Below are 13,698 nucleotides of genomic sequence, written 5' to 3'. Positions count from 1 at the left end.
TACATCTTATCTGAGACTACAGAAATTCAGATAGGACTTGAGTTTTTTAGAGGAGGTAATTGTGTCTGAGCACAAAAGGGCAGCAAGGAACAAGAAGTTCCTAAAGTGATGAGACCTGAAGGATGCTTAAAGTGCCATTATAAGACACGTAGTAAGAAAACTTTGTTTCTTGACCTTGCTTTGAGAAAGTGGACCAGTTTCTGAACTTCTTCGCTTTTTCCCCAGAGCTCCTTCGGAATAACATGAACCTCTAAGTTTACTACTCGACAGTATGACACAACAACCATTCATCAGAAAAATCAAATCATCTTTTATTTAGCCATTTTAAAGATAGATCATAGATAGATAATAGAGTAAGAAAAAAGTGCTTTGTATGTAAATTGTTCAGTTTCCAACAAACCCTTTAAAAAAATGAATTGTTTCTGAAACAGCAATTAGACAGTTGAGAAGCTGCCAGGTTCATTCATTAAAAAAAAAGAGCACAATTAAGAGGCAGTGACACATTAAATCTTTCAGAGCTGCAAAGGAATCATTGAATAGTCTCCCATTCTTTCATTTTGGCAAAAACACTAAATCATTACACAAGCACTGTCCCTTTAACTATAATGCACAAGTTTCCCCTTATCCCACAAAACAACCTGAGATGAATACATTCTTAATATTCAACCTTGTGGGGGTTGAACACTTCGGGGGTTTAAGGCTCACTGGACGCCGTCCAGTTTGAGTGTCCAGGCCTGACCGGGGGAATAGGGCAGCTCAGGCAGAAGGACAGTAAGGCCAGCGTTGGGCTGGACTGGGGCCCAGGGTAGGGGATTTGGATTCCCCAACAAGGTCACCTGGACAAGACACAATAATCAGTAATTTAGTTTCTCATACCTACATCCCTTCTGTAACTTAATAGTCACTAGGCTGGTTGTAAAATGTCATGTTTTGGACAGCGAGTAGTACAGCTCCTCTAAAAAAAAGCTATGTGTTTCTGTATTAAAGGCAGGGTTAGTAAAGTTTTTTTTTATATTTATTAATATTTGTATTATATCCCGACAGCAATCATTAAATCAAATGCTCTGACACAAAAAAGAAAAAAATCTGGTATCTGTGGCTTTCAAAGGACTGTAATAAACCTGTGCAATCATTTCATTCAGCCTGAATGTAATGATTGTATGGGCTACCTATCTGCCTGTGCACACTCTGGCTGTGAACTCATTGCGCATCACCAGAGTTTTCCAATAGCCGTGTTCGTTGTTTACATTCATAATGATAATTTTTGGGGGAGTGGCTTTGGAGGGAGGCCTGAAGCGACGGACGGTCAGTGTTGCCGACTTGGTGACTTTCTCTCTAGATTTAGGGACTTTTTGAGCTAGTGCTGCTAGCTACTTTCACTGGAAAAGACTTGGCAACACTAGGCTCGTTTTTAAACCTGCCTTTAACAACGTTACATTTGTTTTTGTCACGGTCTTACTGTTGAGTTTTTATAATCTGTAAAAACAAACACACAAACATTGTTAGGGCCTTTACCTTAGTGGATTTTGTTGTTTTGGGTCCCAACAGTTGCAATGTGAGCTTGGGGGGTTTGGATGTCATGATGGCGTAGACAGCGTTTCCTTTAGCTGTAAACCTAGAAAAAAGGAGATGATAATAGCATCATGGATCTCAATTTCAGGGCGTCCAGTAGCTGAGTGGTTGGGCAGTGTGCCACATGACCACAATATTCTTTGTTGCATGTTATCCCCTGTGTCTCTCTCCCTGCATTTCCTGTCTACATCTCTACTATCCACTTCCAAATAAAAGCAAAATGCCCCCAAAACAATTTTAAAAATATGCCTTTCAATTCGTGAATCGACCACTTAAACATGATCATAGCAAAATGTTATTCTGCACTGAAGCGGGATTTGGCAGAGCATATCAAACTTAAAACTAAATATGTTAATTAACACTACACAACGTGTGAACGCATCAATTATAAATAACAGGAACTACAAGCTCACAGACTGCTTCTCGTTGATTCAGCTCTCCCTCGGCTTCTTACCAGACTGGTACAGTGGTGTTCTCGTTCTGGACCCTCCAGGGTGTGGAGGCGTAGATGGCCTCCCCGTTCATCTTTAGCCAGGCTCCAACACCCCTGAGTCTCTCCTCAAACACTGCGGGGATCATCCCGTCTGGTGTGGGACCCACATTCAGAAGGTAGTTGCCTCCCAGAGCCACAGTGCGAACCAGATCCTGTAACAGAAGTACAACCAGGGGGACAACCAGTTAGTCATTGGAAAGAGACGCCTCGCTGATGACTGACACATCATGTACTTGGATTAATTTCGGAGCAGTATTCTCTTGACAATGACCAAATAAAAGGCACACATGATTGTAACACAGCCAATTATGTATCAGCAAATTGACTGATTAAAAAAAGCAACATTTTCCTCATTACATTAGATTCCCGTGGGAATGTTGGCTTGAATTGTGTCCATGACAGCTGTACACAAGAGCACAAATGACCTGTATTCTATATGTGTGAGAGCCATATACAAAAAATAAGAAGAACCAGCCTGGTAATAAAATTATACCATCACATATCCTCACCTCTATGATAGTGGGTAAGTCCATCAGCTCGCTCATCTTCATGTTTCGACGGTAACCCCAGGAAGACGTGTCCACAGATGTGCATTTCTCCCATTTGTGCTTGGGCAGCTGGCCTGGAGTGTATTTGTCTTCACAGTTATAGTAGCCGCCGTGTTTACAGGCACAGCCAGCTCCCCATCTGTCATTGGTCACAATGGTATCCTATGACAAGGAAAAGTACATGCAACCATACTGAAACAATTTCATTTCATTTCATTTAAAAATTTATTTCGAACATGTAGAATATAAAGAAAAATAATGATCATACCAACAAGTGGACAGTCAGAAACAAGTAGTATTTACATACAATGAAAAGCATAAGAAAAATAAATTGTCAACACTTGATGCCTTGATTTACATATTCGAAAAGAAGTGAGAAGAAGTATAAACTTATTTAATCCAACCCCTTCTCCATAAGTCAATTATTAATTATTAACCAGCTTCCTTATTGAGCCATACATATACTCTAATTCAATTTTCCTAAATTTGGCACTATAATTACTATTATCTATAATTATTCTAACTATAATTACAACCTTTTATCTCTGTCATACAGAAATATAAATTAATTACTGATATAATTATCCTTATCAAAATATAAACTTGTTATCAATCCAGAATACCAATTCATTACTTATAATATAACTTAATCACAATACCAATTCATTACTTACATATTTATCTTAATCATATTGACTATTTCTTATCTTTTCTTAAATGCGCAAATTATTATTTATAATATACAATTTATAATTGTATTAGTAATTAGTAGTTGAATTACAAAAACACACACACTGTCTATTTACAGAATTCTTGTACAGTTATGTGTTGCTTCTTTGTTATAAAAAACCCTTACTTTGACGGGGCTGTCGTTGTAGAGCCAGGCCAGAAACTGGGTGGAGTTCCAGTAGGTGTCAGGTGCTTCCCAGTCCCCATCAGACCAGATCAACTCAGGTCTGTACCTGCAAAAACAACAGGAAGGCAAAGGTTTAAACATACTGCCATAAGGTTGTATTGCCATGTGCCTCATACAGGCACAGGTCAATATAAGTAGGAGTTTATTATCATTATTAGGTGCAATAAACATGTTTGTGTTGCAATCAGCTGCTGAAGTGTTACAGACCTTACAACCATGTTATAAAGCTCTGGTAGTAGTTTCTGCATCACAAACTCCTGTGTTTTGAATCCATTCTTCTTGTCAATCAGGTAGAGAGGGTGGAACCACTCATACAAAGAGTTGTAGAGTCCATAGTGCAGTGACCTAAAAAAAAACAACACCATAAATGCAGGCATTAAAACTTAGGAAAATCAGGTATCTGAATGACATGATAAATGCAAAAGCCACTAATTCAACAACACAATATTTAAATTGTTTCATCTACAGTAAGTGTTGGACATTTCTCTGATATCTAGAGTGGGGATGCACTGATCCAACTTTTTCTCTCACAGTACCAAAACCTCAATTCACAGTATCTGCAGATACGGAGGTCCAATCTGATACAAAGGCTGTCTTTTTCCTTAATTGAAAATCTGTATACTCATTGGAATCATTTTTATATAAAAGGTATCATGAGGACAGGGATGCTGTGGCACTAAATGCTGAGTCTGCAGCCCGCTGTGACTGCATGAACTGATAGTGAAAACTAGAGCTGCAAAGATCAATCGATTAGTTGTCAACTATTAAATTAATTGCTAACTATTTTGATAATCAGTTTGATTCTCTGATTCCAGCTTCTTAAATGTGAATATTTTCTGGTTTCTTTACTCCTTTATGACAGTAAACTGAATTTCTGAATTGTGGACAAAACAAGACATTTGAGGACGTCATCTTGGGCTTTGGGAAACACTGATCCAACATTTTTCAGCGTTTTTCTGACATTTTATAGCGCAAACAACTAATCAATTAATCAAGAAAATAATCAACAGAATCTTTAGTTGCAGCCCTAGTGGAAACACAGAATTATTATAATGACATTGACAAGGCATCACATTATTTAATGTGAATCGTCACGTCACGGCCAATATCCAATTCACTTATTAGGGCTGAACAATTTTGAAAAATTATTTAATTGCGATTATTTTGACTGATATATACAATTGTGATATGATTTGCGATATCATTTTTTTAATCATTATTCTCATTTTCATGGCAAAACATTAAAATGATTATGATGTGGTGTTTGCAGGGATCTGTACCAAACAAAGATGTGTTCTTAAGTTATCTCTGCAGCACCACAATACTGTGCCTTTAACAAATATTGCATCTCCTGTGATTTGACAATTGCAGTAGGCCTTATTGGCCCTACTTAATCCAAAATTCAGCTGCTCAGCTTTTAACTAGACACAACAGAAGATCCCATATCACCCCTATTGTATACTCTCTGCACTGGCTTCCAATCCAATTACTTATCCATTTTAAAATACTGGTGCTAACCTTCAGAGTCTTGCATGGTCAAACACCCCAGTATATCACTGACCTCCTCGTGCCTTATACACCTAATCGGACTCTTAGGTCTTCTGACCAAAAACTTCTGTCAGTCCCCTGAACCCACTATAACACCCGAGGTAACTGTGCCTTTCAAGATGTCGCACCCAACCTATGGAATGCCATCCCCCTATCGCTGCAATCCCTAGAGTCCTGTGACATTTTTATGAAACAGCTGAAAACGTTTTTATTTAGACTTATTTCTGTTAATTCGTCTGAATAAATCAACTCCACTTAATTTATTGCTTTTATTGGCCTTTTCTTGACTGTATTTGTTACCTGTTTATGTGTCTTTGTCCTCATTTGTTTGTTTTGTTGTGTTTTTAGCTTGACAGCCCTGTGCTTGTCATCGCTACTTTTAATATTGACTGATGTATTTTTTATTATTGTAAAGCACTTTGTGATTTTTTATCTGTGAAAGGTGCTATACAAATAAATGTACTAACTTACTTACTTAATAAGGTCTGTATCTATCAGGTTAACGCATCCCTAACCTACAGTAAAGGGATTTCTATGAAATCTGCAAATATATTTGGCCCAAACTAGCTCTACACAACACTACTGAACAACAGATCATATATCTTCTTCACCAGTGTTTCAGGAGGAAAGCAGCAGTTAAAATGTCCTGAACAGGACAAGTTGTACTACATTCTTTAAATCATTGTGTTAAATCACAAGTCTCCACCCCACCTGCAAGCATGGTATAGAATGCCACTGCTGATTAAACCACCGCCCTAGGTTATATAAATCTGCCCTCCAGGCCTGAACCCTCCAAACAATCCCAGGCAGAACAAAGAGAGAGTGATGTGAGTTTGATATGGCATTTTGTACCTTTATTATTTATTTGGTTGAAATGAAATATATATTGTTTGGAAGTTAACAGATTGTTTTGTGTTATGTTAGATACCTGAATTTAATCCTATGTCAAGGAGAAAAGGCAAATTCCAGATTGTGGATGCATGAAAATGTAAATTAAAAATGATCTAATTTATAATTTGTATTATATTTATGAGATATATAATATCATCTGTTAATGTTTCTTTGTATAGACAAAATCATCCACCAACTGAACCACCTTGACTTTAATAAATTGTTTGATCCTCCCTGGATCCTGTGTTTAAATGTGCACCACATAAGATGTTTTATGAACCAACACCACCACAAGCAACATAGCTTCTTCACATTGCATTCTTGGTGTATTGCTGTCAGCACTTTACAGTTTTTCTCAATTGTTTACACACAAATACTGGTACTTGACACACAATGACCACAACATGTAACTCATGCACCAACCCCCTGAACCAATTCTGCTAAACTACAAGCACAATTCCTGCTTTACACTCAAATTGCAGTTCTAAAACACACTTTTTTCAAAACACTACACACAATTCTCTGCACTTGGCACAATTTTCATGAAGAAAATCTCGTTTTCAAAAGGAACACACTGTCATTCAAAATTCTAAAGTCAATTGCCCTACTATGCACACTGACTCATCACATGGGCAAACACCTGTCACACAGTGTTACAATTAGCAATCAGTTGATGCTTTTCATGGCTGGATTCGACATGCTAAGCGATATTTCCCCCGCTGCTTGGCCAGGGAAAACATTGCTTGTGATGTGGATGAGGTGCTGTGGCCAGACCGAAACAGAAGAGAGGATGCAGCATAGTTTTTTTTTTCTTTTTTTTTTACTGTAACTGTATACAGTAAATTCTTCTGTTGTTTTGTATGTAGACCACTGTATGTGCAACTTTGTGTTGGTTGGGATGTACACTGTGTACATTGGTTTTGTGGGGAAAATAAAATATATTTGTTACCGTGTATTTGTGTGTTCTGAGTATAAAAACAATATTCTAAAATATTTTACAACACACTTATGTATGTACTGTCTGTAGTAAGTGTAACACTGAACAAAAAAAAGACCTGAGTCATTATGATGAATGGAGAAGAAGTGTTTCCATTCATCATAGTGTTTTACATTGAGCACATCAGTGTTCAACTGGTTCTTATAAATGTCTATTCATATGATGGTTTGTGTGTGTCATTTGAAAACAAAATACCATTTTGAGAAGAAATAACATTGTTTTGAATGTAAAGTTTCATTTTGCAGGAGAATTGAGGGGTTTTGCCCATTGTGTGTGTGTTTTTTGATTTGTGTGTAGAGTTCAGAGAGTATGAGGCATGCTTTCAGAAAATGTGTGTAAACAATCGAGAAAAACTGTAATAAGTACCAGTTATAACACTTTCCCTGAACTTCCTATATCATGTGATGATGACCCACCTGTTGCGCACTGCCTCCCCCAGGTCTCCCACCAGGTCCCTGTGAGGACCAGTATCCACTGAGTTCCAGTTCCAGGAGTTTGGAGAGCCCCAGTTAGTGAACCCTTCGTGGTGTTTGGCAGTCAGGACCACATATCTGCAACAAAGACAATGAGGAACACACAGCAGATGTAGGTCAACAATGTGTTCAGTACACGGAAGTGCAACTGTCTGTTATCAGAAACATAGGCTGTATTCGAAACAGCATACTATACTAGTAGTACGTACTGATTTGGCCAACATGTAGTATGTAGTATGTGAACAAAAGCAAAATCTACAGTATGCCAAAAATACCCGGATGACGTACTGATTTGGAAAAATTCTCCAGTATGCATCAGACCAGTCTATCTCGCCTACTGTATCCCACAATGCAAAGCGCTGGAACAGCACAGGCTACGGGTAAACAACAGCAGCCAGAAGCTGCTCGTTTTTTACGTTTTTTGTAGCCATTTCAACACTAAATTCACTTCTGAAAGTTTTTGAGGCGAGAAATCAACTGTGTAGATTATTAATATCGGCAGTTTTACGAAGTTAGATGGCGAATCGAACATTTGTTCCACCGTTGTCGGAGTTTAGAAGCTCCACAGAATACCGTGACAGCCAGCGAGCGCCTGCCCGGGTCGCTGCCAGCAAGCCGGGTAGTCACGCTCAGAGACCGCTATGAGCTGCTGGAGCTCACTCCGGTCTCGTAGACAAGAGGCTTTTATTTCCTTGTTGACGGATAGTTTGTTTAAATATCACAACACAGATGTCCATTATAAATTAACAGGAACCTGTGTTTATTTGCCTTTTTTCGAGTTTAAAAGCTCCACAATCGCCCGCGGGCGTAGCTCGCTGGAGAGCCGGCCAGTGACGCTCACAGAGCGGCTGCAGAGCAGCAGAGTGGCGAGAGAAAGAGCAGCTTCTGACGGGGTAGAGATTCCTGCTGAGACAACATGACACTTTTTTAACATTTCTCTAACATCTGGAGGGAGATCAGTCCAGTTTTTTTTTTTTGCTGTAACTGAAAAAGCAGTTTGAGTAAAGTAAACGTTGTGGATGAATGTTTTATATTTCGTCTCTCCTCGTTGATGATCCTGTTTGTCAGACTTCTTTATGAGCTGTCAGAATAAATAGTTTAAACCTGCAGTATCTTATAAAGTAAACAAGCAGAACATAAACAACAAAATCAAAGTTGTATTTTTTGATAATACTGTAATAGTGGTACAAGTTTGTTTTTTTGTCCTGTGCTTTAAGAGCTGGTTTTAAGGCTTAACCTCGTCTAGCATACTGCTAAATACATCACTTTAACTGTCACATACTGCATACTACTCAGGAACGCAGTATGCAGTATGTACTGTATACTGTATACTACTGAGGAACGCAGTATGCAGTATGTACTGTATACTGTATACTACTGAGGAACGCAGTATGCAGTATGTACTGTATACTGTATACTACTGAGGAACGCAGTATGCAGTATGTACTGTATACTGCATACTGCGCTCTTCAGTAGTATGCAGTATGTACTGTATACTGCATACTGCGCTCCTGAGTAGTATGCAGTATGCGGTTTCGAATACAGCCATACACTCACTTTGCACCAGCAGCCTTGAAGATGTCCGCCCAGTCCTCCGGGTTGAAGAACTGAGCGTGAAACTGAGGAGCAAACTGCGGGTAGCTGAACCCGGGCGGGTAGTTCTGTGACATGTAGTTCACACACTTCTGGTCCGGAGGCTGCTGGCCCTGCCAGTGCCACCAGAACCACTCACTGCCGAACCCGGGGACAGAAAACACCCCCCAGTGGATGAAGACTCCCACCTTAGCCTCGTCGTACCATGTAGGCAGCGGTCTGGCGTCCAGACTGGTCCAGTCCGCGGTGTACCGAGCAGCAGCCGTCTGGGACGCTACAGCCACGAAGAGGACCACTACAGCCAGCATGGTTACTAAAGGGCAGCCTGGCTGGGTGCTACTTGATGTCTTCAGGCTGGTTAACCAGCCTCAGGTCATGTAAAAGTGTTCCACTGCTGGCAGCTGTGATAGACGAGGGGGTTTCACTTTTTGTTGTGATCCTTCAGGTGGAGCCGGTTTCCCATCATGCAGCTGTCACATGAGCTATCACGTGATCATCACTTCTGCTTTGTTAGGGGCGTGCTTTCTCTTCTTCTTTGGTGTTTATTGGTGGTTGGCAAACCATCTTAGAGGTGCATTACCGCCACCAGCTGGACTGGAGTGTGGAGCAGGAGATTGTGCAGAAATAAAATTAAAACAATTTAAATAAAAAATAAAAAAGAATAATAATAATAAGATATAAGATAAGATGAACCTGTATTAAGCCGATAAATACTGAAATCATTGTCTAAAATACTCACCATGTCAAAGTTTTTACTGTGGAAGGAAAACTACCTCAATGTTTCTAAAACACAATACATTCCCAGAAAAACAGCCCTGCTGGCTACACATTGGACTGTGTAGACCTCTCAGCATTTTGTATTTCCTTATTTCTTCTTCTTAGTCCTCTTGGCCCCCTTGGGAGCATAGGGCGTCCACCATGGATCTCCACCTCACTCTCTTCTGTGCAGTGGTCTTTGCTTCTTGCCAGGAGGTCCCAATCTTGTTTAGCTCATCAAGCATATACCGTCTCCAGTTGTTTTTTGGTCTCCCTGGCTTCCTCTTTCCTTGTGGGTTGTAGTCCAGAGATTTTCTTGTTTTCTGAGTGTATGCCCGATCCATCTCCACTTTCTCCTTTTGATTTCTTTGTTGATTCGCTCCTGGTTTGTTTGTTTCCACAGGTCTGTATTTGTAATTTTTCTGGGCCACCATATCCTCAGTATGTATCGGAGGCAGTTGTTGATGAACACTTGCAGTTTGTTGGTGATTGTGTTTGTGGTTTTCCAGGTTTCACAGCCATAGAGAAGGACAGATTTTACATTTGAGTTGAAAATTCGGATTTTTGTGTTTTTGGAGAGCTGGGAAGAGAGCCATACAGGTCGGAGTGTTCTGAAGGCATGTCTTGCTTTGCTGATGCGTAGCTCCACATCCTTATCTGCTCCTCCGTCTGTGCTGATGTTGCTGATGTGCTGTCTGTATTTCCTTATTTACACTGTGGTTATATATTGTATGTGTTTGATGCTCATATTTGTACATATTTCTTATAGTTTCAATGTCTTATTCTTATTATTTTTTTCTACAATTTATGTAGAAAAAATAATGTAGCATTATGTATATACTTTACATTTTACATATACTCCTTTATTTCTATTTTCATACATTACTTTCTGCTTTTATATAAGAGCAACTGTAATTTCCCAGTTTCCCGTTTTATAAAAATAACTTTTTTAAATCAGATTTGCTCCAATTCCACTGCTGTTCTAATGGTAGATACAGCCCTGCTTGGACTGTATAGATTACTTACACTGTGGTTACATATTGCATGTGTTTGATGCACATATCTGTACATATTTCTTATAGTTCTAATGTCTTAATCTTATTTTTCTCTACATATATGGTGTTATATATTGTAACATTATAATTCACATGTTACATATACTCCTTTGTTTCAATTTTCTTATATTTCGTTATGCTTTTAAATAAGAGCAACTGTAACATCCCAATTTCTATCCGAGGATCAATAAAGTATTTCTGATTCTGATAATCTATATAAAGCAAATTCACCATCCCATTTATTTAAGGATGTGATTCATTCTTCATTTGAAATGTGTAACTAATGATGCCTGAAGATCATATTTGGTGTTTCCCCACGAGGTAATGTTTTGAGCATCTCTTGATGGAGAATTTAACATGTTTATTTAATGGTAATAATAACAACGTAAAAGTGGTTTTCATTTAGAAATTTGATCAGGATATGTCCAGCAATAATCCATGTGTTGGAGAAGTTCAGAGATTTCTGTTAATAAGAAATGTTAATAATTATCTGCAATCTGTTCTTTCATTGTAAACACACAACAATATTCTGGATAGACGTTGATAGAAGCAGAAAAAAATGATCATCCAACTACAGAACATTTATAACTGTTTATAATGCAAAAAAATGGGCAAAGTTTTTTTTTTTTTTTATCTGATTACATATTAAAGGACCCATATTATGCAAATTTTCAGGTTTATACTTGTATTTTGTGTTTCTACTAGAACATGTTTACATGCTGTAATGTTAAAAAAACAACTTTATTTTCCTCATACTGTCAGCCTGAATATGCCTGTATTCACCCTCTGTCTGAAACGCTCCGTTTTAGCGCATTTTGACGGAATTGCAACAGAATTGTGTTGCTAAGCAACAGCTTGGGTCCATGTTTACTTCCTGTCAGCTGATGACATTCACATACACACTGCAACCAGGAATAAACTGGAACACATTTAGAATTTTTACATTTAAAATTGTGTCAAGGGTTTAAATATTGTAAATTCGTGACATCACAAATGGGTAGAAATCCTGACAGCTTGTTTCAAATGCAGAGTTTCTGAATACGGACTGTGTGTATTTCCCTGTGGATTGAGTGTTTCAATACTTTCACAGTATTTATATAGGATTTAAGCCTGCTTTATAATAAAAAAAAACACATTTTGTTAAAGATATATGCACATAAATCAACTTTCTTTGGAATAATAGTCTCTAAACAAGGTCTCCATCTCTTTACTACATCATGCCGGATCATTCTCCTTGCTGCACACTAATAAGTCCGTGTGGGTCTCCAGCTCCAGCGGCTCTGGGCAGGATGTGTACGCCGCAGCCAGAGCGTCCAGCCCGGCCTGCACCAGCGTGTCCCTCCGCTGAGACATGCGGCTGTAGCCGAGCCGCTTCAGGGTCCTCCGCGTGGTGGTGAGCGAGATGGGCTTCTCCAGCCCGCTGCTGTTGTTGTACAGAGTCTGGATCTGCACGCTCGTAGCCTGGTTGTTAGCTTCCACCACTCTCTCCATCGTCTTCTCACCACTCTCATCGACCAGGCGTTTTCTCCCGCAGGACCCCCGGTGACTGGAGGTCTTCTGCTCCGCACACCACTCCCTGTAGACCCGGGCCACTGCGGTCTTTGAGAAGCCCAACAGGTTCACCGTTTCCCCGATGCTGCAGCCTGAGCGTCGGGCTCCCACGATCATACCCCGCTCAAACTCACTCAAATCTCGAGACTTACCCATGTGTCACTGTGCACTCCCAACAGGGACTTTTATTAAGCAGCACTTGCATATCCTTGCAGATGCTTTTTCTGCTAAAACAACACAAGTCTTCTTCTTTTGGTTTCTTGGTGGGGTTGCAACTTTACTTATAAAGTGCATACTGACACCTACTGTACTGGAGTATATAGCACGAGAAATTGTCCCTGCATACATGCTGTGATTTGGTTTGAAAAACTTGATCCTCATCAGGGAAAATTAGGCTCCACAGCTGCCTCTCCTCAGAGATAATTCACCCTACCAGCCTGCTGAGTGGCAGGTGACCCTCACAGTGATGGCCATTCTCATGCTTTATTATGTCTTATAAGTTGTTGCAGCAATTTGTGGTTGATACCATTTTTTACACAGATTTGGTGCTAAATTAAACCATTTATTACCACTTGACAATTGATCAAAAATGGTCAAAAATGCCTCCAAAATACTACATTAAGACACCAAGACCTTGAGGAACACCATATAAAAAGCCATGCTGTGATTTGGTTTCAAAAACTTTTGACATTTGGAGATTTCTGCAATAATTGCATTTTTTTTGCGATTGAATGGCAAGCACTTCTGTTCTGGAAACTACTCAGAAACCCCTTATTGTCAGTATACCTAGGAAAATACCATCCATCCTCTGAAGTCTCTAGTTTGTGGCTGTAAAGTTTCATGAGGCTGTGATTATCCGAGAGGTCACAACAGCTCATTTTATTGAGTGAGGTCACGTCTCAAATTAATGGTCTCACTACAATGAAATGGTTACTATAAGGACTAACATCATCACACATGAATATAATTGGGCTCATTTGGATCCAAAAGAGTCTCAGCTTTACAGTGATACCCAATTTATGCAATTCCAAGGCTGTTTAGGGACTCCAGTATGCAGAAATATTCAAATACACCATTTTAGAACGGATGAAAATAACACATTTATACTGCATTCAAAAACTGCATTGTTTTTGCCCCAAACTGCATGTGATTATCATAAAGTGGGCATGTCTGTTAAGGGGAGACTCTTGGGTACCCATAGAACCCATTTTCATTCACATATCTTGAGGTCAAAGGTCAAGGGATCCCTTTGAAAATCACAATGCCATGATTTTCTTTATTTCTTGGGGTGATAGTGGATTTAAT

The 13,698-nt window shown here is 39.3% G+C and overlaps 1 protein-coding gene across 1 annotated transcript; it reads right to left on the bottom strand.

Moving 5' to 3' along the window:
* Positions 1 to 286: 286 nt before the first annotated feature.
* On the bottom strand, positions 287 to 9,530 carry LOC119503339 (tissue alpha-L-fucosidase-like). The gene is made up of 8 exons (XM_037795059.1): positions 8,996 to 9,530; positions 7,382 to 7,516; positions 3,737 to 3,874; positions 3,470 to 3,575; positions 2,575 to 2,775; positions 2,027 to 2,217; positions 1,516 to 1,615; positions 287 to 836 (listed from the first exon to the last, which is right to left on the bottom strand). The coding sequence occupies exons 1-8, from the start codon at positions 9,337 to 9,339 to the stop codon at positions 702 to 704; spliced, it is 1,350 nt and encodes a 449-aa protein (XP_037650987.1). The 5' UTR covers positions 9,340 to 9,530; the 3' UTR covers positions 287 to 701.
* Positions 9,531 to 13,698: the final 4,168 nt, after the last annotated feature.

Source organism: Sebastes umbrosus, chromosome 15 (assembly GCF_015220745.1).
Source record: "Sebastes umbrosus isolate fSebUmb1 chromosome 15, fSebUmb1.pri, whole genome shotgun sequence".
In the NCBI taxonomy this organism is placed as follows: Eukaryota; Metazoa; Chordata; class Actinopteri; order Perciformes; family Sebastidae; genus Sebastes; species Sebastes umbrosus.
Note: the sequence above shows the minus strand (reverse complement) of the source record. Positions and strands in the feature narration are given on the sequence as shown.